The sequence below is a fragment of the Gadus morhua genome, chromosome 5 (assembly GCF_902167405.1).
Source record: "Gadus morhua chromosome 5, gadMor3.0, whole genome shotgun sequence".
Taxonomy (NCBI): domain Eukaryota; kingdom Metazoa; phylum Chordata; class Actinopteri; order Gadiformes; family Gadidae; genus Gadus; species Gadus morhua.
In genome coordinates, this window is record NC_044052.1 from 17,498,646 (window position 1) to 17,526,229 (window position 27,584).

General features: G+C 47.4%; 2 protein-coding genes across 2 annotated transcripts; both read right to left on the minus strand.

Annotated features, from left to right (window-relative positions):
- Nucleotides 1–551: 551 nt before the first annotated feature.
- On the minus strand, nt 552–5,782 carry LOC115544144 (TLE family member 5). Its single transcript, XM_030356971.1, has 7 exons — nt 5,411–5,782; nt 4,138–4,235; nt 3,966–4,029; nt 3,481–3,525; nt 2,632–2,694; nt 2,435–2,509; nt 552–1,677 (listed from the first exon to the last, which is right to left on the minus strand). The coding sequence occupies exons 1-7, from the start codon at nt 5,435–5,437 to the stop codon at nt 1,438–1,440; spliced, it is 612 nt and encodes a 203-aa protein (XP_030212831.1). The 5' UTR covers nt 5,438–5,782; the 3' UTR covers nt 552–1,437.
- A 597-nt stretch (nt 5,783–6,379) lies between these two features.
- gna11b (guanine nucleotide binding protein (G protein), alpha 11b (Gq class)) lies at nt 6,380–27,456 on the minus strand. Its single transcript, XM_030356963.1, has 7 exons — nt 26,223–27,456; nt 17,348–17,532; nt 14,980–15,134; nt 13,880–14,008; nt 11,935–12,064; nt 11,646–11,799; nt 6,380–10,950 (listed from the first exon to the last, which is right to left on the minus strand). Exons 1-7 carry the CDS (start codon nt 26,356–26,358, stop codon nt 10,760–10,762), a joined length of 1,080 nt encoding a protein of 359 aa, XP_030212823.1. The 5' UTR covers nt 26,359–27,456; the 3' UTR covers nt 6,380–10,759.
- Between the last annotated feature and the right edge of the window lie 128 nt (nt 27,457–27,584).

Consider the following 27,584-nt stretch of genomic DNA (forward strand, 5'->3'; position numbering starts at 1 on the left):
CAAAAATGCTTTGCTGTCGTCAAAGGAAAGAAAAATGCATTTGTTTCTAGCGCTTTACACGCCAAAGTAATGGAAGAGAAATAAGCAGCTGTAGGCCGACGCCTGAATAAACTTACTTACTATCAACTAATCATATCACTATACATCTGTCTCTAAAGATATATATCCGTCTCTACATTGATATACATCTGTCTCTATAAAGATATACATCTGTCCCTACATAAAGTTTTGACTTTAAAATCAAAAACTCCCATGTCCCCAATCTGCTTCCTTAGAACTTTGTTAGGTCATAAAACTGGGGGCACACTACTTCAACACACAAACACGCATACCTATATATCCACACACATTTTTATATATATATATATATATATATATATATATATATATATATATATATATATATATATATATATATATATATATATATATATATATATATATATATATATATATATATATATATATATATATATATATATATATATATATATAGACACAATAAGAAGCTTTCAATTAAAGCGAAATAAAGAAAATATTTGACACTCGGATGTTTTCACTATGATTTTATAGTTAAAAGGTAAAACAGTATGTTTAACTGATGGAAAATACACTTTTTGTAGGGGTGAGGTACAAGGCTGAGGTGATGAGCTCAGTAGAGGACAACAAGTTGATCCAAGAAAGCGCTTCGTCGAGCTCCAGGCGGCGGCCATCTTGGCCCCCGGTTCAGAGAATCGCCTCGTGGTCCAGAAATATTAGGGGGGTAACTGATAAAAAGTTGTGCGATTAGAGAGCAGAATGAAAGCAACACACAGGGCAGTTAAGAGGAAAGAACAGGAGTACATTTCATATCGGGGAGGATGAACAAAAATACCTCAAAGAAAACGAAAGAAAAACAGCCCCAAACAAAACGATGAAATATACAGTTTAGATTTTTTTTTTCTTTCAATAAAGCGATAATCAAAAAGAACCAAACAGAAGAGGAGGATTGTGGGAGATGGAGTACGGTAGGACTCCTGAAGGATGTGAACACTGCGGGGGACGCTGCCGTTAGCATTCACCGGTTAGCGTGCTCCTCTGAAGCAACAACACGCTGTGCATGCTGACCTCATAGCCTCATGCTGACCTCCCAGCCTCTAGCTAGAGCCTCACGCTGACCCCACAGCCTCTAGCTAGAGCCTCACGCTGACCCCACAGCCTCTAGCTAGAGCCTCATGCTGACCCCACAGCCTCTAGCTAGAGCCTCACGCTGACCCCACAGCCTCTAGCTAGAGCCTCACGCTGACCTCCTCTAAACGTTATCACCTCCTTCCTTCCTCCCTCCCTCCTCCAATCACACGCTACCTCCACCTTTCCTCCCACCTCTCCTCTTCCGTCATTGGTTAGTCTGGTCCGCCCCGCCCGCCTCCCCCCTCTCGCCCCCTCTCCCACACTCCGCTAGTCCGACTTGTCCCCGTCCTCTTCCCGCTGTTCCCTCTCGGCCGCCTCCCTGGCCTTGTCCTCCTTGGCCAGCTGGGCCTGGCTGTGGGAGTGGTTGGCCAGGATGGAGGTGAGGGACAGCAGCCCGGAGCTGGAGGAGACGGCGGGCAGCGTGGGCGGGGTCAGCCCCATGGGCAGGGAGGTCATGGGCAGCGCCAGGCCCTGCAGCTGGGACAGCTGGTGCACCTGCAGCTGTTGCTGAGCATCACGCACGCGTATGGGACACACACACATATAGGACACGCAAACATATATATATATGACGCGCACACACTCACATATAGGACACACACACACACACATATATATATATATATATATATATGACATGCACACACACATATAGGACACAAACACACATATAGGACATGCACGCACACACACATATAGGACATACACACAGGACACATGGACAGACAAGACAAGGACACACACACACACACACAAAATTAGGATCATCTTTGTTATCTCTGTCCTACATGACGTCCCATAATGACAGTATGGAGGGTGAAGCTCAGCTTTAGTTGTTAGGGAGGAGTGTGTTCTCATTGTTGAACGTCTTAATAAGCGATCGGTTAGGGCATTGGGCAGATGAATGTGTTTGAGTCCCTACATCCACACGAGGACTGGCGTGGTAACACACAGGAACACGTCTCTACAAAGTCCTTTCATATGCATCCGTGATAAAAAAAAATGAGATCTCCGGTTCATCTCCAGTGCATCTTCAAGGGCTGATTATGGTTCCACGTCGAAGCCGACACTTCGACGCAGTCGGGACCCTGTTTTGGTTCTGCGTTTGGTTTAAGTAAGCGGACCAATCCCAGCCCTTGCTGCTGCGTCGCCTCGACGGAGGGTTACAATTTTTGGGAGGCGCCCGTCGGTGGGCGTAAACCCGTCATGTCGACGTGGAACCGTAAAGAGCCCTTTAGTGAGTGCCACCCGGACAGCGACGTACCCGAATGATGGAGCTCATCTCTGGGGGCGTGACCTGCTTGGCTCGCTCGATGGCGCCCATCACCTGCTGCTGATGCTGGGAACACAACGACAACACGCACTCACAAACCGGTCCAATACGTCCAGGGTAGGCGACCTACTATCTTAGAGGGGGTTGCCCCTTTATAAAGCGGGGCCGGCAGCCAGGTGGGAACTCACCTCCTGGGACAGGTACGGGATCACCTGGGCACAGATCCCACTGAGCCGCTTGACTATTTCAGCCTGGGAACGCAGCCACACACACAAGAAGGTTCTTACTGCCATGCCGTCTTTAGAACCCGCCCATCACTGCACAGCGTCTCATTTGCATGTCGCCCTCATAGATCAGTGGTCATGTTCACACTAGGCTGACGCTGACGTGCTTTTGAACGGCCGTCCGTGTCTGAGCGTTGAGGAGGAGGATGGGAGACGCCCTTGCTACATGTGACACCCCCCCCCCCCCCCCTTCTAGAAGGAGCATGGAGCAGCCGCCCTCTAATGGGCAAACTCCCCCCCCCCCCCCCACCTCAAAACAGAGAATATTGATGACGGCGGAGGACGAGTGGGGAAGAGTGGTTAAAACATCAACCAGCCAGACTGAAGCACACGTGTCCTTATGCACATAGGGCATTGGTTCTGATGCCACTTTGGTCATAGCCCGCCACGCGCTGGACACGTTACGTTACACATCGGTCAATATCCCCGGGCAGGGATCCATTACTTTACATGAAACAGTGTGTGGCCTACATTCAGGGTCATTTGATTCTCATGAGTGAAATCGTATCATGTTTATGATTCCCTCCTGCATCTATCATCTTTCATTCTTCTCTGTGTTTCAAAATGCTCCTGAAATCCATACACATCATAAACACAAAGAAGAAATTCCATCTCAGTTTTGGTTAACATCTCGATGATTTAGCCCCTCCAGTATTGTCTCTTTCTACCGGGATATTGTGTTTGTGTGTTAGTCTGACGCACTAGGCCTTCTAAATAAGCGAGGTATGACTTTCATAAGCGGTCTTTATTTACCTGTTTGTGCATTTCAATGTTCAGGCCATACGACATCTCATAATACTGCAGAGGAGAAACACAGAGTTACAATGTGGCAAGACAATAGAACACAGATATACAAGGAATAAATCACTGCTTTGGTTAGCACCAGACCGGTCGTACATTATCGCCCAATAACAGGACAGCCCAGACTGGTCTAATCAGCTCATACCAGAGTGACCCACACTGATCAGATATCAGTTACTCTCATCTAGAATATAACTGTTTGTGGTCGACTTAATCAGCTGAAATCGTATTATTCGGTTATTATATGAAGCGGACATCTGGTCTGGCTCCATTCCAGATGTTGTTCATGTTGGATTTGTAGCCCAGAGGTGGAAGAGGAAGTCCCGTTACTGAGAATGACTGCACACCCTTCGCTGTCGACCCATCAGAACCCACAATTCCCCGATGCTGTGGTGTAAATACTTCTCAAATGAAGATAAAGATGGAGTCTTCCTCACCATGATGTAATGACGCTGCATCTCTGACTTCTCACTGGCCAGCTTGTCACACTCCATCTTCAAACTGTAGAGGTTCAGAGCACACACACATTCAGGCATACGCTTGGGCATTTAAAAACAGGAGTTCTTGAAATATGTGTGTGCATGTGTGTGTGTGTGAGTGTGTGTTCACCTGTGGTACTGTGCTTGGAGGAACTGAAACTCATCCTTGATGCGGTCGCAGGAATCTGAGGTGGTGAACTTCAGGGGCTGACCGGACTGTGCTGACGCCTGGAACCAACACACAGACGGTGATTACAAACCCACCGGAACACCCCGAGAAACCCTGGAACTAGGAGTAGAACCTAGCTAGAACCCTGGAACTATGAGGAGAACCTCACTAGAACTATGAGGAGGACCTCATTAGAGCCCTGGAACTAGGAGTAGAACCTCACTAGAACCCTTGAGCTTGGAATAGCGGCTCACAAGAACTAGGAGTAGAACCTCACTAGAACCCTGGGACTATGAGGAGAACCTCACTAGAAACCTGGCTCTGCTAGAGAACAACCTGGAAGTCGGATTAGGGATGCAGGCTTTGATTGGCTGAGTATCAGTAGGCTGACATTGAAGATGAACCTATTTAAGAGGATGGGGGATTTAGGGAAGCAGGGTGTTCTAAATACGACTAGAGAGGCACGAGTCATCAAGAAACACCCAGACTAATCGTTTCTCCCTTAAATGGCCTGACTTTAAGTACAATCAGAGCGAGGGAACGTTTTGCCATGCATACATTTACGTTCAGTGCCGCTAGTCAGATAGGCTCTGAAAGTGTGGAACATAGGTAAAACATGATCAGTTAGGAATAGGGCTGAAGACTAGTGCAGTAAGGCCATGTTTAATCTGCTCCACTGAACATCCTAGTTCTCAAAACAAGTGGCACAAAGTCAAGAGGTCAAGGGTCAGAGCAAGACACGTAGCATCACAAGTCTTTAAAAATAAAAATAAATGATTTACTCCCCAGAAAATCCATAAATTCGAACCCAAACTCATCAATTGAGTAGTTTAGTCGTGTTGGGTAACGTGGTCCCACCCCATGAAGGGTCAATGATGACTTTAATCACTGATCACCATCCCGGATCTGAACATGGACTTCTAAATCACTGATCACCATCCAGGGTAGGAACATCATGGTTGGTTTTCATTGTGTCAACACATTCATGAGATCACCTGATCACATGAATTCATGATCCGCTGTGGCATGTGATCCCAAATAACTCTGGATGCGCATTATTAGCCATCCAGGTAATCTAACGCCACGTCTAAAACATGACTTAAACTAAAGAAAAAGGGTAGCTTGTAGCTATGGGGGTGCTAAGCGCGGATGCTAGCTCCCCTGGCTAACGCTAAGCTAGCACGGGCTAGCACCGGTGGTGGATGAGTGAAAAGCCCTCTGCTACACCACTTACCGAGTGTCTCGATGATGGAAACATCATGTCAACAGTGTGCCACACGGGTTGGAATGGATTTATAATCTACCGAACGAACAGGCTAACCTCAAGGCTAAAGCTAATCAGATTCCCACCAATTCCCCCCCCTCCCCTCTGATTTAAATATGTGTAAAGATTGCAGATTTAACTCCGTGCAAACTCTGTCATCGTCCGGGGAACACTAGGGCTCGGCGGCTGCTCTTCTCTTGGGTGAAGTCAATGTCCGCGGAGAAAAGAGATAGAAAGCGTCATCAAAGGACCATCAGGTTGTTGGGAGTACGCCTCTCTCCGGAGGATCTTCAGTGTTGACATACGAGTCCTGTCTGACATTCCTCTTCCTCTGGAAAGAAGAGCAACGCTGGCGTGCTCCAAACCCAGCGGTCGAGGAGCGGGCGCCCCCCGCGGTGTTCGGGGGAACTGGCCGCAGACTGCAGTCTGCTCATTCTCTTAGTGTGATGCTGTGCAGGTTTCCATTGTGATGCAGACTTTTGGAATTCCTGTAAATCCTATTCCTTTGTTGTTTTTCGATCACGGTAACACATGTGACTGATTACATTGAATTGCATGTCGATTTGTGAGCTTTGAAAAGCTCCACTACATGTTAGGCTGGTGTTCTGTTGATGGAATAAGCAGGAGATTCCCTTGTTGGTAGATGTTGTTAGTTTCAGATGCCCTTCGAACTGCTTTAAGGACCTCAGGGTCCTACGAAGGCTGACCAAATCCTGTGTTCTAATCGTTCCTACTTGAGTTCCCTAGTGCCACAACAGGAAGCTTGCTTGTCCTGCCACACCATAGGTTGATTGACTGATTGAATGGCGGAACCGGAATAAGTCTCTGTCTTCCCCAGTTATTAAACTCAGATCAGCCTCTGAACGTCTTCTCGAAGGCCGTGATCCTGAGGTGCGTTTTAATGGCAAGGATGAAACGCAACACACACACACACGGTCAGCAAGTATAGGAACAAATTTATTTAAATTTAAAACAGATACCGTTTCGTTATGTCTCTCTTTGAAGGCGGCAATGATCTTAAGTCATGTTCAATGTTTCTATGAGGATCAGGCAACAGTGGTTGAAACAAATACATGAAACATAAAAAAAAAAAAATCAACCAAAGAAATATGGCAAGAGTAATGTAAATCAATAATTGATAACCAACTGATTCAACCCTTTTTTTCTGAGGGCCCTGAATTAATGAATACATCCAAGCCCTCACTTCCAACACAAAACAAACAGTACATGCAATTATAATTACAGTTTCTTAAAAAAACAGCAGATTATCGTTTAAATCACCAATCTTAAATACAGAATAAAGTATTTTGTGTGTACTTAATCAATCTTTCCTTTAGTCTCTTGTGGTGTGTGTGTGTGTGTGTGTGTGTGTGTGTGTGTGTGTGTGTGTGTGTGTGTGTGTGTGTGTGTGTGTGTGTGTGTGTGTGTGTGTGTGTTTTAAAGGGGGACCGTCTAAGATGAGGGCCCTTTGATAATGACCACAGCGTTGGCACTTGGAGAGAGCCTGGCTCTGGAGAGAGAGAGAAAGAGAGTGGGGTTGGCACACTCATTATAATACATCATTTACATTTGAATTACATACAAAATAAAGAAGAAAATAAAAAATAGAAAAATCATACACCGTGACACATGACCATTGGGTTTCATTAGTCGTTCAAAATAAAGAAACAAAAAATAATAACAATGGAGTGGTCCTACAAACAGTAGTGTTCTGGTCATGTTGTCATAGGAGAGAGAAGAACGGGGTGAACAGGGTGGTGGTGAAAGTTTACTTGTTAATAAGCACTCCACTTCTCTGCATGCACTAGTTCTTTTCCAAAAGCGGAGTGGAGTGCGTCCATGGTCCCGACCAGAGTACCGGTCGACCATGATGGCTGACGGTCCCCCTGCTTCCAGGAAAGGACCGTCAGCCGTCTATAACCCTCTGAAAGGCAACGAAAGAGATTGTTCTGCAGTGAAGGAAAAACTAAATACACAAACTGGACCCATCAGTCCATTCTCTGGCCAGTGCTCAAAGGACGGGAGGGGGGGGGGAGACCACTGATGAACCAAAAGAGGGAGAACCACAATACTGCCTTAGCCTCTTTCCAGACTTCTACCCGAGAGAAGAGATGTGTTATAAAGACACGTGCACCAGAGGACGCTCCAACACCACTCGGTCATCCTCAGACCACGCCCAACCCGGTACGTGTATTACTGTAGGACCTCACTTGGTAAATCTTGACACTACTGTAAAACGACGGAATTACTCGGGACTATCCGTACAATTTGTAGTTTGTGTTAATACTAGCATAATGAGCCGTGTGCTGCCGTAGGCCAGGCTTTCATCCAACCAGGCTCGCAGGACGTGGCTCAAACACGATTAGAGATCAATACTTTGTTATTTTTGTGGCATTAGTGTGTGGACGTTGCCTGAAGTGGGACCTCCAGGTCAACAGGGAGTAGAGTGAATGAAGCGGAGAGGGGGATTTTAGGAAGCGACCGAGGGAGGTTGATTGAGTCACAAATTAGCCAAAAAAACCAAATATATATATATATTTGAAACCATACCTAGTGGTGATCCTATCTGTACACAGCCTTGTGTCTGTAAGCACCACCCCACCCCCCCCCCCCCCCCCCTCCTACATTCCTTCCAACAAGGTGGTCATCTCCATGTATTGACTTAGCAGTAGTGGAGGCACGTGGAGCTGGCTTCACTGAGCTCCTCCTCCCTGTATGCCTGATGCACTGTGATAGCCCTTAATGAGAATGAAGGATAAAATCGCTTGTACAAAAAGGTCAAAAGCCCCCCCCCCCCCCCCCCCAAAAGAAAAGGTAGTTCCGCACATCACTGTCACCATCAAAGCAAGCGTCAAAAAACGGTTTAAAATTAACAATGCAAAACCAACAACGGAAACATTTGTGTGTTAAATTCCAAAATAGCAAGCATTGACCACGTGGGTCGTCACCACTGAATAAAAAGTCCACCTACTTTCATACTGTACATTTTTCTATGTATGCATACAGCGTATCTATAAACCAAGAGAGAATACACGTTTACTGTCTTTTTTTAACAAAATGGATGACGGTGAGTACGGCTATAGAAACTATACAGGTTCCTCATGGATGGAGATGGCCGGCGAGAAGGAAACGACAAAAACAAAAAAGGTAAAGTCTTAATAGAAAGCAGAAATAAAAGTTCATCCTACACCAGATTTTCTTTTTGTTTGTCATTTTTACAGCAGTTTAGACTCAAGTAGGCTCCATCATGTTATAGGTGAACTTCAAGATCAGTCCAATTATTAACACCGTCAAAAACATGGTCCATAAATTAGATAAATAAAAAGAAATATTAAACTTGACCTAAGCAAGTAAAAAAATCATATCGTCACCATTTTGAGAAGCATCTTTCCCGCTGAGGGCGGTGTTTAGTGTAGCGGAGCCGTTAGCGGTAGGGTACAACTCTGTTCCACTCCTTCTAGACCACCTCTAGCATGGTTGGGAAACCTTCAGACTTCTGCTTCCTGCTCTAGTGTTTGGGTATTTAAAAACACAACTTGGCACGACGCTGTGAGTAAGCCTATAATCACGTGAGAGAAATTAACAAAAACAATCACAGTATCAAATACTACCAAAGATCAAATAGTTTTTTTTTTTAAGTACGCTGATTAACAAAAAAATAAAAGAAAAAAGTATTTTTGTTGTCCTTTTTCTGTTGCCAAAGATGGGTGTACCTCAAGCCTTTTTTCTATTTATACAGGAGTGTTTCTGTGTATACGTATTTACAAACAGAAATATACACGCAAGAGAATGTTTGCCGACTTCTGAGTATGTGTCAAAACACGGGCTATAACTGCCCTAAACTTACCACGCCACCCCAAGCAGTCGTTCTATAAACAAAGTGACTATACAGTAAAAAAAACCAACAAACACAAAGTAAACAGAAAGTCCTGTTGATATAATGGATCCCAGTGTCAAGGTGTTGATCTGATTGGACGGTGAAGAATGGTGCTGAACCAATAGCCAACTAGCGTGACGGTCGCATGGTAGGATACAGACCGTCTCTGAATCGATACAGAAAACCGAGGAGGGGAGGGAAGTCATGTGATTCGCTAAACCATGAAAAAAAATTAACACATCCATTTTAAAAAGGATACTTAGATCAAGTACATTTCTGGGTTCACTTGTTTTTGAGATTTTTGTTTTACACATTTTTAAACAGTTTTCTAACACTTTCTTCCCCGTTATTCTTACAAACCTTCAAATAAGCATTTATTCTGTTAAATAGAAGTAGACTTACCAAACTATCATTAAAAAACAAAAAACAATTTCGGCAATGAAACAGTTCTCAATTTACTTTTTCTCTCGTGCTTCTTTTTAAATCCTAGAATGTTTACATATGCAATATTTAATATTTAATAGTATATATATATCTCTAATTATTATTTTTTCGATTGTGAATCACACACGGGATTGTACATTCATCGATGCAAAGTGGAGAGGGAATCTAAGCCCCGCCCCCTCACTTCCTGTGTGCAGCACCATATCCTGTCCAAAGAAGTGCCGCCCCCCTCCCCTGCGCTCCTCGCTGTGGGTGTTTGCTAGGTGCATCTCTCTGCCGTATGTATGTACTGTCATTGGTGTTCCCCCCGTGGTGGGGGTCCGGCCAGGTTCCGAACCCGGGACCGGTGTGATGGTCTGGACCTTTGGGGGGGTGCACCTCTTCGCGGCTCAAGGCCCAAACTGTCGAAACCCCCCCCACTAATAACAAAAAAAACACAGCTCCTCAAAAAAGTCTGCGCCGCTCACGCGAAATCACGACTTGATACGCTCACACACGCAAACGCGCACAGACACACACACGCACACACACACACACACCAAAACCCCTGCCATAGTCACTGCACCGTGCTTGCTGCTTGGATGAAGGTGGGGGGGAGGGGGGGGGGGGGACTCCGACGCAACAAGCTGCCAAGAAAAGGTGGAGCGGACGAGCTTTGGCCAAACTAAAGCAGGGGGTCGGTTGGACCGGGTGGGAGGAGGGGGGGTTATGGGGGGGGCTGCGTCCTAGGGGTCGTGACCCCACTGCCACGCCACAAAGGGCCAACACATTCTGTTGGCATATGCGTGTGTGAGTGGGTGTGTACGTGGGTGTAGTAGTAGTAGTAGTAGTAGTAGTAGTATAGTAGTAGTAGTAGTAGTAGTGTCAGTCGATGCATGTGGGAGTCAAACCGCACGAGAAGTGTGCCTTTGTGCAAAGGGGTGGATGGGGGAGGGGGGGTCTAGGAGGAGGAGGAGGAGGGGCGCGGGGGAGGGGCCCTTGGGAGGTGGGGGCCCCGGTCAGACCAGGTTGTACTCCTTCAGGTTGAGCTGCAGGATGGTGTCCTTCACGGCGGCGAACACGAAGCGGATGTTCTCCGTGTCCGTGGCGCAGGTGAAGTGGGAGTAGATGATCTTGTCGCTGTCGGGGTTCAGGTCCACGAACATCTTCAGGATGAACTCGCGGGCCGCCTGCGCGTCCCGCTGGGGGCCTGCAGGGGGAGACAGGGAGCAGCACAGCGGAACGTTCAGCTAAGTGCAAAAGAAAATGGAGGGCCGTGTTTCTCTCCCGGCGAGCAGCTAGGACCGGGCAGGACAGGAGCTCCCACCGCGAGGACTTACCCCTAACCCTAACCTCTAACCTCTGACCTCTAACCTCTAACCCTAACCACCAAACCAGTAGGTGGAGTTTATTATCTTCAGTTCACGTGTAGGAAATGAGACGGAGGAATGGACATTGATTATGACTAGGATTTATGTGATAAATGCTCGCAGGTTCACAAACTCAATATAATTTCAGGCTGGATGAGCTCAACATTCATCATCAACATTTGGCTGAGTAGCTTCTGCCTTTCTTCTTGAGATAAAACGACCTCCGATCTAAACGGACTACACCAGGGGGATGTGTGCCTGAACCGATCTCAATATGGAGGTGCAAAAATTCTCAACAAGGAGCAAACTGAGACACCCTCCGAGCCCGCCCCCTTCATGGACATCATGGGGGTTGCAGACCCTCCATTCCAGAGAACCTGCCCTACCACCATCAGAGGGCGCCGATCGCCCCCAATGAGGCAGCACTATGGGTCTGAATCCCAGCTAGCTCCCCCTCCTCCTCCTCCCTCTGCATATAAACCCACCCCTGAGCTTCCTGCGTATAAACCCGCCCCCCGCCCTGAGAATCTCTCACCGTCAAACTCTGGGAAGTAGTCCACCAGGTGAGAGTAGGCGATCTTCTCTTCTAGAAGGTCCTTCTTGTTGAGGAACAGGATGACAGAGGAGTTCTGGAACCAGGGGTAGGTGATGATGGTCCTGAACAGCGCCTTGCTCTCCTCCATACGGTTCTGGGAGGGGGGGGGGGGGGAGAGATGTTGAGATGTTGTTCATGTGCACAGAAAGGGAGAGGTGTGCGTGTGTGTGTATGTATATGTATACGTATACATACACACATGTGTTTGTGTGTGCGCGCGTGTGTGTACCTCGTTGTCCGACTCCACCAGCACCTGGTCGTACTCGCTCAGCGCCACCAGGAACATGATGGAGGTGACGTTCTCGAAACAGTGGATCCACTTCCTCCTCTCTGACCTCTGACCCCCCACGTCCACCATCCTGGGGGGGGGGGAGGAGGGCGTCCAGAGGGACAATAAGAATTTCGCTTTTTAATTTTCTAAATTTTTTATTGTTCAGCAAAACAGTGTTCCTATCTTTATTTTTATAAAGTTACCTCAACATAAAAACTTGAGATTAATTTAATAGATATTAAACTTATGAATATTTATAACAACTTCTGACAGCATCAGGGCTGAACCCATCAAGCAAGATATTCATAAAGACAAAAAACAGATGCTTCAAACAAACCTTCAAGCGTCTTAGAGTACCATATTAAGCGCTATATACATTTCATTTATTATTATTATTATTATTATTATTATTCTGTAGCGTTATATACGTGACTCTAGAACTAAGATCAACCCACAGGGGTTAGATAGAGGGTGTGTCGTACTGAGGATCCTAGGGGGTTCATCAAGACATGCTGGCTCCGTGACCCTAATTAAAACGCTCTTATCCAGGGACCGGGGGCCCCCTGGAAGATTATTTTAACAATCACACGGGGACCAACCAAATGCAGAACCCGGGGCCGCTTTATATATCCTGACCCAACGTTGGGGAAAACAAGGTTCTGGCCAGGTGAGAAGGGCTTCTCTGATTGGGCAAAAAAAAAAGAAAGAAGATATAAAGACAGTTGGACAAATTCATCATGACGGATGGATTCAACACAGACAGAAGACAGGAATAAGCACTTGGCCGCTGTTACCCAGCAGTATGAATTTAGATGCACGCACACAAACGAAAAGACAAATCACCAGCGCCCGGAACTGTACTTTTAACTTTACCACCACCGCGTTATGACGCCCTAGGACAGATCTCAGATCTAGTATCGGTTGAGACGATTAGTTTTTTATTTACGGCCGTTGATTGGCCTGTATGAGCGCCTCTCTGCCGCTCAGACATGAGGAAAACGAGTCATGAGCATGAGCAGAACCTATGTTATGTAGACCGTAGAATACTGAATTTCAGACACGTAGATTCCTTTGACCCACAGTACCAAGGTCCGCCCTCGCCCATTATTAATTACTCATTAAATACCTTGCCCGTGCATTTGAGGTCATTAGGAGGCATGTTGCAACTTGTTTCACCATTTATGGCTTTGCTTATCTCTCTTCCCATGGAACGTAGTGAGCTCCGATAGGTGGGTCTGATACTACATCCGTTTATTTACGTCTATCCGTCTATTTCCCGGCCAACCTCTGTGTAGCCACCCCTCCCCTCAAACCCGGAGCCCCACCCCTCGTCCCCAGAGCTCCGCCCCCCAAACCCGGAGCTCCGCCCCTCAAATCCAGAGCCCCTCCCCTCCAACCCATCCCCTCGAACCGCGGACCCTCGGCGGATCCCTGGTGCGGGACGGGTGGACTCGCGTTCAGTTCTCTCCCTGGCCCAGAGTCCCACCCTCCCTCTGGTGGTGGCCCAGAGCAATGCAGTCCACTGGGACCCCGGGGGCCAATTGGGGCCCTCCAGGACCCGGGGACAAAAATAACACACTCCACCACCATGAAGAGGGCGACCTCGTTTCAACTGCCAGCCGGCGAGGGGAGGAGAGGAGGGGGGGGAGTGGCGCGGGTGACCCATTTAAAGAGACGGGGCCCAGAAATGTAGGACTGTGGGCTCACGAGAGAAGGGGTGTGTGCATGTGCATGGACACACACACACACGCAGTGTGTGTGTTTCTTCAAAGTCGAACGACCGGTAAATAAATGGTATTGAGGGAAAAAGAACAATGTCCACACCAACGCCCACACCCACTGCGCTGGGTTAACTGGGAGGGGCCAGGACAATCGAAGGGGGTTTGGTTGGGGGGGTCTCTACCTGAAGATGATGCTCTGCAGGTCGAAGGGGTACTCGATGATCCCTGTGGTGGGGATGCGCACCCTGAGCACATCCTGCTGGGTGGGAAGGTAGCTGGGGTCCGCGATGCGGTCCAGATCGGTGAGATAGCTACATGATGGAGGAGGAGGAGGAGGGAGAAAAAAGGACAACAGTTATATGACGCATATCAAAAGGAACCCAAGGCAAACCGACTCCCGGCCTGAACCCTCTTCCACCCTGATACCAGCGTCTGGTGGGATGCCGACGCTGCGGTCGGAAGGGCCGGGGGAAACAGGGACGTACTTCAGAGGAGCGGGGTTACAAAGCGGCTTGGACAGTGGGTCGTCCGCCGCTCTATGGAGGCTATAAAGGGTCTGGAAGGGTCAAAGGGCATGACCCGACGCTGGGATCAGGTCCGCAGGACCCACATGCTCCCTCTCTGAACGTACGGGCCCCTTTTCAGTGGTGTAGGGGCCCCAGGTGTCCCCGTGGGCTCCTTGCAGCAGAGCTACTGCACTCCCCGATTCAGACTGGGGAACCTGGTCCGGTCCTTAAAGCGGCAGTACGACCTAAAGGCCGCAGAGAGACGTCAGCGCTACGCGTCTCATTGTGTGAAGAGCGACCGGATGAGGGCAGAGAAGGGATGGATACTCATCTGGCCCCTTAGTTCCATACGGGTGGCTCTTGTCCGCAATTTCTGGTTAAAAGCTCTCAGATCGTACCTGCAGCCCCTTTAAGAGCCTTCTTTGTCACTCAAGGCTGAATAAGGCGGCTGTGGTTTAAGAACATACCTGCCTAGCACCCTGCCCTATACAGAGGACATCTAGTCATCCAGAAGGTTTGGCAGAATGTGAACAACATAACAAATATATCACACCCATCTACAGACACACCCTTATTTGTACTTACGGGCGATACTCCAACAATAACTCAATTATTTTCATTACATCCACACACTACTTCTAATCCTAAAACAAAACACACACACACACAAAATGTACGCAAATGTCTCCATGCACGCGGTACGTTTATTCATAAACAATAAACATTTGTTTTGTGTATTGTATTTGGACACACCCACACACACAGGTTGGACCTACTATTTGGTGGAGTCGGAGAGCTGGTACTCCCGGCGGCGGTCGTAGGCCTCCAGGATGCCGGGGTCGGCCCACAGGGTCTTGATGGCCACGACGTAGGGCTGGTCGAAGCCGTTGATCTTCTCGATGTCCACCTCCTTCACCAGCCCGGCGTTGGACTGAGCAGGGAGAGGAGAAGATCCCATCGGGGGTGGGATGGGGGGGAAACACGTCAGTAAGATTTAGGGCTGAACGATTAAAGGCTGCGATTAAAATCAGAGAGCAGTAAGATTCATATTTATTTTTCTTTTACAATTCAATAGTAAAATAAAGAGTTTATTATATCAATTCATGCATTAATTCATCTCAACCCATAGGCCTGGCCTAAAGGGAAGAGTACTTGTTAGGGGTGTGAATCTTTGGCTTCAGACGATTCGATTAGATTAACGATTCAGTAGTTGGCGATTCGATTCAAGGACAATTTTTTTTTTTTGGAACGATTCGATTCGATTCAGTAACTTTGAACCAAAATTCTATATCCGTAAAATAAACATGCAATAATGTGACACCCTGTCATGGGTAGATGCGTTGGAGCATCTTGAACTAGCTGGAAAATCACTCAGGAGTAGGGATCGACCGATACGTATTTTTTAGGGCCGATACGATACCGATATTTTTTCATCAGACTTAGCCGATACGCCGATACGCCGATACCGATATTTAGAGCCGATACTACTTTTTTTTTTTTTTTTTTTTTTTTTTTTTTGCTCCCTCAATCATAAAAATTACACTGATAACAAATGTTACAAGTCTCAATTAAAAAAAAGGAACATTTATTGAACTTCAATATAAAAAACTATATTTAACAAATAGTAAAAACAGGTGAGGTAGAACAAGTAAAAAAAAAAAAAAAAAAAAAAAAAAAAAAAAAAAATCGGTGAAAATCGGCCACGTATCGGCCGATACCGATACACGTAAAAAACGCGAATATCGGCCGATAATATCGGCCGACCGATATATCGGTCGATCCCTACTCAGGAGTCGACGAGAAGTTTCGAAAAAGATGGGATCTTTTATTTTCCTAATTTAGGGCCCGTAAGGCAATAAAAATAAAACGAAAATCAACAAAAAGAAAAATACTTTTCACTAAACAAACTGAATGGGCTTCACAAAAACATCAATTCGAACTTAAGTATACTGGACCTTTATATTATTGCTAGATTTTGGCGTAGCCAAAATATACAAAAACGGCAATAAACATACGTAATTACAAAAACTCGGGGTCACTTCCGGTTTACCCGGAAGTGATGACGTTAATTTAAACCCCGTTGACGCGGCACGCATTCCCTAATAGACGAGACGCTGGTAAGACGAACATTTATGCTGTGTTAACATGTAACTTTTAAACTAAATAAACAAACCTGGAATTTGACAACGACATACTTGTTTGAATGGTTATTGCAACAGAACAGGTGACGTTAATGATAAATGGTATTAAACAGAACGTTGTAATGATGGTACTTGCAAGATTGTATTAAACTGCCGTAGCGCGCATGATAAATGACAAGGTTGATAAATGATTTTAAAACAGTATGAAGGTAATGGAATACATAGTCAAACAAGACAAACACACACAGGCAACATTGACGGAAGCTATGCGCCCCGTCACACACCCCTGGTCAATTTTACCATTATTCTTTGCGAAGCCAAAATGCTTCCACACTTTGGATTTCAAGTTTGCTGGTGCATTAACAATCTCGCTGCCGCTCTCTGCCATGTTTGAAATGCACCAGTAGAGGGTGAGGGAGAAAAAAAACTCTCGTGGGACTTCCTTGCAAGCTGACTAGCTGATGACAGAGTTACGGATTACCGAGCTGCACTTCACAAGATAAACGTGTAAACTCGGTCTTAAAACATTAATCATAATCGATTCATACGATTTAAAGCATTTATATCGATTATTGGTGAAGCCAAAGCGATTCATTCTATTTATTTATTTTAGCAGATCGATTTAGTTGAATCGGTAGGACTGACAATTGATTCATCGATGCATCGCATGAATCGTTACACCCCTAGTACTTGTATATGTTGGCTCCTTTCAATGCTGTGTTGGTCATACACAATGGAATCGTTTATTCCTTGTTGAGTGAATAATACACTTTAAAAAAGAAAAATCCCATACTAAGTCTCAATCGCAATATTGGTCAAAATAATCGCAATTTGATTAATTCCCCATATCGTTAAGCCCTTGTAAGAATGATATGGAGAACGGTCCACCGCCACGAGGGCAGAGCGTGGCAGGTTAGAAACCCCCCCCTGGGCTGACAGGGAGTCACAGAGCAAGCTTCGGACTGTGGTCTAGCATCATGCACCCCCGCCCCCCCCAGCTCACCCGGTTCTGCTCGTATTTGTAGGGGATCTTCAGGGTCTCGGTGGCGCGGATCATGGACTGCATGGACGTGAAGATGTTCTGGTAGACCAGCCGGATGAAGCCCCGCTTGTCCTCGTCCGTGTATCCCGCCCCGTGGATGATGCGCATCTGCTTGATGAAGGTGCTCTTCCCGCTCTCGCCAGTACCTGCAGGGTCAGGGAACGGTACCACCGGTTAGTACTGGACCTCCTCCTAACAGTACCTGCAGGGTCCCAGAACACCGGTTAGTACTGGACCTCCTCCTAACAGCACCTACAGGGTCCTAGAACACCGGTTAGTACTGGACCTCCTCCTAAAAGTACCTACAGGGTGCCAGACCAGGGGTTAGGCTCAACCTAGGACAAGGCCCTCCCTCCTAAACCTTCCCACTGAAGTGGATCTAGAACTCCTCCCCAAACCACAGTATAGCCAAACTGGTCGAAGGTCTCGTGGATTTGTATAACTAAATATTTGTTTAGTGACCACAATGCCAATGTTTCGCTAATACCTATACCACAAAGAGGACCAACAGTCATAGGGTTGTAAAGGAAGTAGTAACTGCAGAATAAATCCCCAAACGCACCACGGTAAACTATCCATCTACAAGCAAGCATTTCAGTGGTTGATCATTTCTCTGTACCTATTCAACTCAGCTAAAAGTCCATCTAGATGTTTATTAGGATCCAATACCAAGCAGTAGGAATGTGAATAAATCAAAATGTTCATGGTCAAGTAATCAATGGATCATCGGCAAGAAATCACTTAATATCTTAGACGCAAAAAAACAACTACCTGCAAAGTAGTTCCAGTCAAAAACTGAAAACCCGGTTGCCAGGACAACGTGACATTTTCGCTTTAGTACTCCATAGTTCCAGGTATTAGTCAAACCCTCAGGCGTTACCAGGGAAACATAATGGCTTGTGAAAAAACGTATATTTGAATGGGAACGGCCCAAATGTTAAAAATTGATTTTGACCCTCGGGAACGAATAATCGAATATTCTGACCCATCCCTACCAAGCAGGCAACCAGAATAACAGACGTCTGACCAGTTGTCCCTCACACTGGTCTCCACAAGCCCCCCCAGACATGTATCTCATGGGATGTGCAGGTCTAGAGGAGGGGGCCTAGAAAATGGTGGATGTTGCATTGAAATGCTTTGGAGGAAACATACCGCCAGATAGCCACACCGAGGATGAGGGCGAGGTGGGTGAGCTCCAGCCCGAGATGTGATTCATGACAGATGAGCCGAATGAAAAGCAAGAGCAGCCAAAATGTGATCCTAGCTGGAGCAGCATCCATCATTTGGCCAGTTCTGCTTGCAAGTCTTTTTCAATTAGGCTGCTCATCTTTCAGGTCGTTATAAACTCGTACTGAAGCGCATTAATCTCCTTCAGTCGGGACAAGATAAAAAAAAAAAAAAAAAATGGGACCAAGCAGAGATCCATAGTATCGGTAAAGCTGAGGAGGGAGAGGGAGAGGGGACACATGCACATACACCACCTACATTCAAGGTTTTGAAGAGTGGCCATATTTTTGTTACCATAGCAACCCCATCCTCTGACTCCCTCCGTTTGTTCATATCTGTGGGGGGGGGGGTTTGTCCTTATTTTTCCTATGCTACATCCTGGTTCTCCCTGATCTCCGAGTCGGGAGGTAAATATACCTCCTCAGAGACAGGGAAGGTGGTGGGGGTGGTGATAGTGGTGGTGGTGGGGTGGTGGTGCAACAACCAGAAGACACTAGAGACCGTCTGTATTCAAACAGACGTACAATATACCAAATCCAAAACATGGGAGCCGAGAGCCATCCCGGGACATGGTAGTGTCCCCCACTCCCCTGGGACTAGACTGAAGGGCAGAGGAGAACAAACGGGACGAAACAGAGCCCGCCATCCCGAATGGATCAGCTTCACCAGAGGCTCCTTAGCGAAGCCTACTACCGGCTGTGGTCACGGGCCGCGGTGGGGGCAGCTCAGGGGGCAGAGAGGAGCCAGTCTTTGTGCTGGGAATGAGGAAACGGTGTCCTAGCTGCGGTGGTGGTGATGGTGGAAGGGGGGGGGGGGGGGGGGGGGGGGGGGCTGCAGACTGGCTGAGCTGAGGGGAGCAAGGAGATCTCCCTCAGGCTTAAACGTTTGATTTATTTCTCGTGACCCCCGTCACAAGATCTGCCTCCGCCCCCCCCCCCTTCCTACTGTCCCTCTTTCTCCCTCCAAAGACAACACACAACACGTCTCTGTCCCTGCCTCTGCCTCCCCATTCATCAACTACAACCACAACTACTCCATGTCCTCCACCCTAAACCCAATGCCCTGCCCACACTACAAACTACACTGCTTTAAAACACACACACACACACACACACACACACACACACACACACACACACACACACACACACACACACACACACACACACACACACACACACACACACACACACACACTTCGCCTTTCCGGCAGAAACCTTTGGAGATCCATAACTAGAGAATCCATCCATTCTCTCTTCTTTCTTTTTTTTCTCCTCTCTTTATTTTAGCAGCATCGACCTAGAAAAAGGAGGCCACCTTTTAATAGCTTGCATGCTACTTGGACCGGGTAACGCTTTCCTCTCCAGCTGGCAGCCAGCAAAGGAGACCTGGAGTGTGAGGAGGAGGAGGAGGAGGAGGAAGGCTTACTATGGCGGCCCCCTGCACCCAGCCCAGCACCCCGACAATACCACAGCGGGGGGGCGCCACACGGACCCCCCAGCGCTCCGAGGGGAGCCCGACAGCTCCTTGGAATAGAGAGGAGCCGACGGGGTCAACGGTGAGGCAGCCAGAAGTGACACCAGCACACACGTTATGCACCCCCTCCAACGCACAGGGCCGCCTCCCGCACTGAGCCATCTAGCTCTTAAAACGATCGCACAAAACAATGCAACGTGTAACAATGTAACATACAGGATGACTGACCAGCAATGTTCCAAATCACAGCACTTCTTGTTATAAACCCTAAACGCAAGGCTCCAGTAATGCATTAAACTCATGGATTGACACCTGTGTGTGTGTGTGTGGTGGAGTTATTTTGCATCATGATGTCTAAAGCGTGATGCAAATGCCCACCACGTTATTTCTATGCAAATGTTCACTGTTCACTGATAACCGGACTCATTCCTGGTGTGGGATTGTGGTCAGAAGGCGTGGTTAACCCCTACACACCCACACTATTCAAGTGGAGTGTACCCATCTTTGTCATAAACGTGACTCAAGTCCATCACCTCAACCCCAAAAACAGAAGATGGAGAATTTCGGATAGTATTTGGGTACCATGACCATCGGTCAGGTCTGGTACAATACCACATCCTTCTACATATGGCACCTATCATGGCACTACTACTTGGTACTACCAAGATACCAAGACCACTACCATGAAGATAACAATACCCCTACCATGAGGATACCATGATCACTACCATCAAGATACCAAGACCACTACCATCAAGACACCATGAAGATACCACGATCACTACCGTAAAGATACGACGATCACTACCATGAAGATACCAAGACCACTACCATGAAGATACCAAGACCACTACCATGAAGACACCAAGACCACTACCATGAAGACACCAAGACCACTACCATGAAGACACCAAGACCACTACCATGAAGATACCAAGACGCCTACCATGAAGATACCAAGACCACTACCATGAAGACACCAAGACCACTACCATGAAGACACCAAGACCACTACCATGAAGATACCAAGACGCCTACCATGAAGATACCAAGACAACTACCATGAAGATACCATGGAGATATCAAGACCACTACCATGAAGATACCATGACCACTGCTCTGGACTGGTCCAACATCCTTCTACACGAGGCCTTCACCGCAGTGACTACCCCCCCCCCCCCCCCCCCCCCCCCCCCCCCCCCCCCCCACAACCACCACACACATCCCCACCAGTCCACTTCTCCCTCTCCATTCTGACTTCCGCTAACAGCTTTCCACAGTGTTGGCTGACGCCTGTATCTGGGCAAAACGCTCCTTCTCCCGCTCCAGTCTGCCTTCATCTCTGCCGAGAGCTGGCCGCGTGTGGGTGTGCGAGAGCAGCAAATTGCATATATACACACACACAGAGACACACACACACACATGTGCATCTGCTCGTGAGAACATGCGCACAAACAGAGACCACAGTTTGACCACCTTAGGACGGCTTTGTCCGTTAGTCAGTGTGCTGAGTGCTGTGGGTGAGTGGGAGTGGGGGAAACGGTTGATGTAATACTGGCATGATGTCCAACTGGACAGAGAACTGACTGCAGTCTCTTCATGAGCATCTAGAGCAGGGCAGTGGGAACAGCTTTAGCTTGATGAGAAAACTGTTTTTTGGGGGTTGACTCGTGTACTTTAATTCAATTGGATATAAGATCAGCAATATTAACTTCCACAATTCCCCATCCGCATATGATGGATCACTATGTACACTTTTGTCTGTCTAAGCTTGAATCTCAAAATGATATCATAATTCAGATAAACAAGCTCTCGAAGATAAGGTAACATAAAAGTGATGACAAACAGAAAGAAAATGGCCTGGAGCCATACTGTGCTGGTAGCAGAACGATGCAAGAAGGCACCACAGTCGAAGTCTGGTGTGGATCTGAGCTTCCTGGGGCCGTGTGTGACGGCCCCTAGCTAGCTCAAGTGAAATGAAATGGCTTCCGTCACTAAAATACAGAGAGCGACCGCGTGCCGAAGACATTGTACCTCGACAACGCCTTCCGTAAACAGTCTTAGGCCTCTGGCCGCACAAAGAACGTTTTGAGTCCCCCTCCTTCAGTCTATTCCCCACTACATGCACGCAAAGCGACATTTCCGCAAGATGTACCTATTGAATCAAAGGCTGAGCTGACGACAGCTCTAGTCAAACACTGATTGGTCAATTAAGCGAGTTGTCTTGAAACCGAAAGGTTGCTAGTTCGATCCCCAGCTCCTCCAAGCTGAGTGTTGATGTGTCCATGAGCAAGACACTTAACCCAACGCTGTGGCCTTGCATGGTTGACTCCGCCGTCGGTGTAAATGTGTGTATTAACCCATGTAAGTCGCTATGGATAAAAATGCCCTAATTGTAATTGTAAACCAATCACCGAACCGGCATGTATCACCCCAGCACGCACCACAAAAAAAATTGCTCCCTACCAATTTTCGGTACGAGCAAGCGTCTAGATGTCGCATTATCGGACAAAAGTAAGCCAAACTAGGGAGCGTCGGTGGGCAGAGTGACAGGTTTGATGGCGTCCACCTCTGTCCGAGCACTTTGCCCTCTCTGCTCACTTTACCGTCCGCTCCAGCAGTTCATTTACACAACGCAGTCGAGGCCAGAGCCCCTCACTGTGTTTTGACCAAGTACAGGCAAACGGCTGGGAGCAGCGACCCAGCCTCATGGCCGGATAAGGCCTTGCAGCCCCAGACGACTGCCACAACATAGCTCTTTCATTCAGTCATTTCTCTCAAAGTGGCGCATAGACACCAGTAGTATTATAATTTTTTTGTCTTAAGGGCCTATTAACAGATTGAACCAACCAAACGATGCTAGTTCCTGGGTTTGTGGTACCTTGGTGCCTGAATAACCAATTCTCAACGGCATGCTTGAATGTTAGAAGATTGTGGACGAGTTGGGCAGAACAAACAGGAGTGAGAAGGCGACACGTGTTGCTTGTGTCAGAGGACCACGTTTCTACACGGCATTGATGCTGAACAGCCAAAGCGTGTTAACACCAAAACAAAAACACCAAAACGCAGACACGCTGCAGGAAGAGCAGCACAAGAATAGATATGAAATCAAAGCTGATCGCATATTTTTAATAGAACTCCAGAGGTGTCACGGCCCGCATCAGCTGGATGGAGTAACCTGATTTCACTCGGGGTGATAGTGGTTAATAACATAATCAACAGATCGCGCCGTGTCTCGCGCCATCTATTAACTGTTCAAATTAAAAGGAAACACAAGCTACGACGCGTGCATGACGTTATTCCTCACATGCACGGCGTTGCACTTCATCGGTCACTCGGGCTGCTTCAGGGCGGCCTCCTCCGTGTCATTCTTCGACGTTACCCAGAATGCCTTTGTCCTACCTGCCCCACCTCTCCCCATGATCCATGGCGTCCAAGGCGTCGCTCCCTCCAGGTTCAAGGCGGTTGGCATAGCTGGAATGAGTGCATCTTTGTTTTTGCTCTACATACTGAAACCCTGAGTAATGGTTGCAGAGAAATATTAAATATCTAGTGCTAATGGTTGGTAATGCAGTGGGTCGGGAGAAACTTGTGTTTGCCAAGACATCGGCAATGTCCTCAACAGGAATCCTGTCTGAGCAGGAAAGACGATTTCTGCACATCTACATCGTTTAACATCCCAGACGGATCTAAGGCTTTAAATGAAGTACCAGGTTTTGTTGGGTTGGCGAGCTACTGTTGCATTAAAACAGCCTTGATCCACTGCAGTGAAACATGTCGTGTTAAGCCTACAAACGATCACTTAATTTACATGTCCATAAGCCCTACACATTGTTTACATTCAGTCAATATTTCCAGGTGATTATGGCACCAAAAAAATAAATAACAAAAGCTTTTGTTCTCCTCCTGAAAGGACCCTTCAGTAAGTTGGCTGAACCATAGCCAGAGACCTCTGGCCCCCCATCACTTAAGGGAACTAAGAACTCAAATCCATCTAGTTCTGGATTTACTATAGTCCAAATACAGTACTTCCCCCTACAAACCCATTATTGCTTAAAAACAGACTTAGGCTTGTGGAGTCTGAAAAAAGAAAAGCCATTTCACTTCTTTGCCTCTTCTTTTATGACAGCTCACTTCCAACCCTTCACTGGATGGTCTCCTCCCGGCCCAAGCAGAGGGAGACTGACCTTAGAGTGTTACTGCAGGATAATAGGACTCGCTGACATCTTAAAGTCTGAGCGGTGGCTGTGTTTAACCAAGCCTATTAAAACCTGCTCTAATCCTGCCTTACACGTCCTTATCCAGGCCCCCATTGATGACTTCAACTCACTTAGGATGCAGCCGTCACAGCATGGCTGATCACACCACTTGCACCTTCTTAGAGCACAGCAGTTCTTCTCAGTCTGACGCAAAGTGCCAACTCCCATGTACTACATACCAATTACAAAAATTAACCACTGACATCTGCTGCCAGGTCCTTCAGCCTAATACTGTTGTTGCTCCGATAGAGATTGCATGCTTCGCTCTCACCCTGATTTGCAAGTTGCTCCGGTATACGTAACTGTACACACACACACACACACACACCTCAAGGTTGCAATTATCCAAGTAGCCTATAACATAAAATAGATGTGCTTGGTGGCAAATTGCTGTTGAATGCATAGTAAAGTAAGGGTTTGAGGAAATTGAGTTCCTCTGGAAATGGGAATAGCGGATTTTTTACCTCATGTTTTACAAGATAACTGACTAGGAACGGAATTTAGGAATAGGATAGAATATATAACCTTATGGCACTGCTTTATGATCCTCAAAGTATACAATTAAACCAGATAATGGGGGGGGGGGGGGGGGGAAATAGGCCTATATATATTAAGTATTTAATTGACGGTATAACTGTCCTGACCTACTTCTGGCAGAGGAGTCAGCTGGGAAATGAATGGAAGTGTATGCCACGCATGTCAAATAACCTACACTGCGTTTGGTGGGCATGGAAATGGGAGCAAACGTACTGAGACAGAGGGGACAACCTAGATAATTCCAAATGTCCTCAATAAAAATAAATATCTAAAAAAAAAAGGTATGGCCAGCTTTCCCAGAGTCCACTCCTCACTTACCCGGTACGACTGAAATGGGTCACACGGAGTTGGCAAGCCACGCAAAACATGCATGCAGACTTGAACGCGACGATGCCACTAATGTAGCCGTGCTGAGATAAGGATCAATAAGAGGTCTGCTTATTCATACCCCCCCCCCCCCCCCCCCCCCACACACACACACACACACACACACACACACACACACACACACACACACACACACACACACACACACACACACACACACACACACACACACACACACACACACACACACACACACACACACACACACACACCCTGACGTACTTGTTGTACTCAGTAGAAAATATTGGCCTTTTATCGCAAGGCATTTGTCCGCACGTTGTGTACCTACAAGTTAATATAACCAACTATGCATCGATAGGTGCAACTACTGGAAGCAAGAATTTCTGCTGAAAGCTCCACAAAATCGTGCAAGTGTTATGCAATCAGGTGAACGCAATAATGAAAGCACACAGCCTTGCAATGCTATGGCTTCAGGTTCTCTCCCCCATTGTGCTCCTCGCGTTCTGTCTGCCACTTTAGGCTGAGACCAACCCCGCAACGGTGATCCAGTTCCCCCATCTGATCCGGATCACACGCAGAGCTCCTGGTCCAGCGGACGGCCAACATCATGCAGACTAGCCAGCTGTTTAGCTCGTTAGCAGCTGGTTCAACCATGACAGCCCGGTTACTTGGATGCAGAGTGAAACAGGATTTCACACGAATATGCATAATCAAATATACACAGCGCCACATTTTCTTTGCGCTAGGGCAAACTGTTATTTCCATTAAGCATATTAAAGTCCCATTAGAACGACCAGCCAGGGGGAAAGCATGCCACCCAGAAACCAGCTCACCAGCTAGCTAGTCCCCACTAGCAGTACCCTAGCTAGCCTGCTCAAGAAGGCCATGAAACGATAGTTTCTGAGTACGACGACGTCGACGGTTTTTTAAATGAAATTTATCGACAGCTAAATGGGAGAAATGTGACGGAGGATTAGCGAGACATGTACCGAGTAGGAGTAACTTCAGCTCCCTCCTCGAGTCGCGCTTGTCTCGGCGGAGCTGCTTGTCAATCTCGGCATTGATTCGTTTCGACTCCTTCGCCTCCTCGCTCAGGCAGCACGCCATCATGGACTCCAGGGTCATCCCTCTGGTTGGCCCGGTACAGACAGGACCAAACGGTACCCCCAGCACCACGCTCCAATATCCGCCACCAAGGTCTCAGAAAGCCCTCGCTGCGGTCCCGAGGCGATGAGGTGTTCCGCCGTCCGGGTTGGGGGAGGGGAGCGTCGGGCCTCGCCGTCAGGTTGTTCCCCCCGGCCGGGAGCGGGTGCGCCTTGGCCCGGGTGTTCGCTTGGTAAATCACGGGAGAGCCTCGGACGGGGGAGGGAGTGGAGAGTCGTCGGCGGGGCCCTCTTCCTCAAGATGCTCCGTCCCGTTCGCTTCAGACAGCCAACGTCGGGTCACTGCAGATGTTATGGGGGGGTGGGGGCCGGGGGGCTTGTGCTCCTGGTCGCTTCTTTCTGTCGTATCTCCCCCTTTCGGCCCAATCAATTGAAAAAAGGTCCAAATCTGTCTATAAAAATGGGTACAAACTGCAGCGCCGTGACATAAAAAACGGGGCGAATCTGTCGGATATCTGCAGTGTTTTAAACGACAGCCTCTCCGACCGACACCAGCCGGGCTCCCGGTACCCTTACCGAATAGCTACAGCGTAACAACGGGATCAAAACACGCCAAATGTCCCGTATCCACTTGTCTGTGTAATGTGATTAAGTATAATATTGCGGGATTGGATGGGGAAGGCGAGAGTCCTCCTCGGCTAGCGGACTAGCTCTTAACTACGCCTTCGCAGAAAGTGTCCAACTGCAGTGGTGGAGCCAGCTGCTTTCTCTCCTATGTGCTATCGCGATCCAGATAGCCGCCGATGTCAATCCGTATCATTTTGACAGCTCGATATCTATTTGGTCCTGATCACCCTGTAACACTATTCCTCTGCTCGCAGTCTTTGGCATGGATAGCATTCAGTGTGAAACCACCAGTTCACCACCTCGGAGGAAAGATGCACCGTATGATGGCTGGTGCTGGAACCCTCGAGTGAAGGGGTTGAATGAAAACCTATTTACGACAAACCAATTAAATGTTCGAGGAGGGTCTTCAGGGTGGACTCTGGAGGAAGTCATGTTGGGTCGGATAATTGGATGAACCATGCATATGTGCGCCCTTACGTAAAGCGAAATTAAAATGTATATATTTCTGTTGCAGCACCCACTTGTATGCTTCTCTATCAACATATTTGTGAAGGAACTGAATTATTTATTAAATCATTCCAAACGGCTAGAGATCGTAGACTGTAAACTGCAGAGGCGACG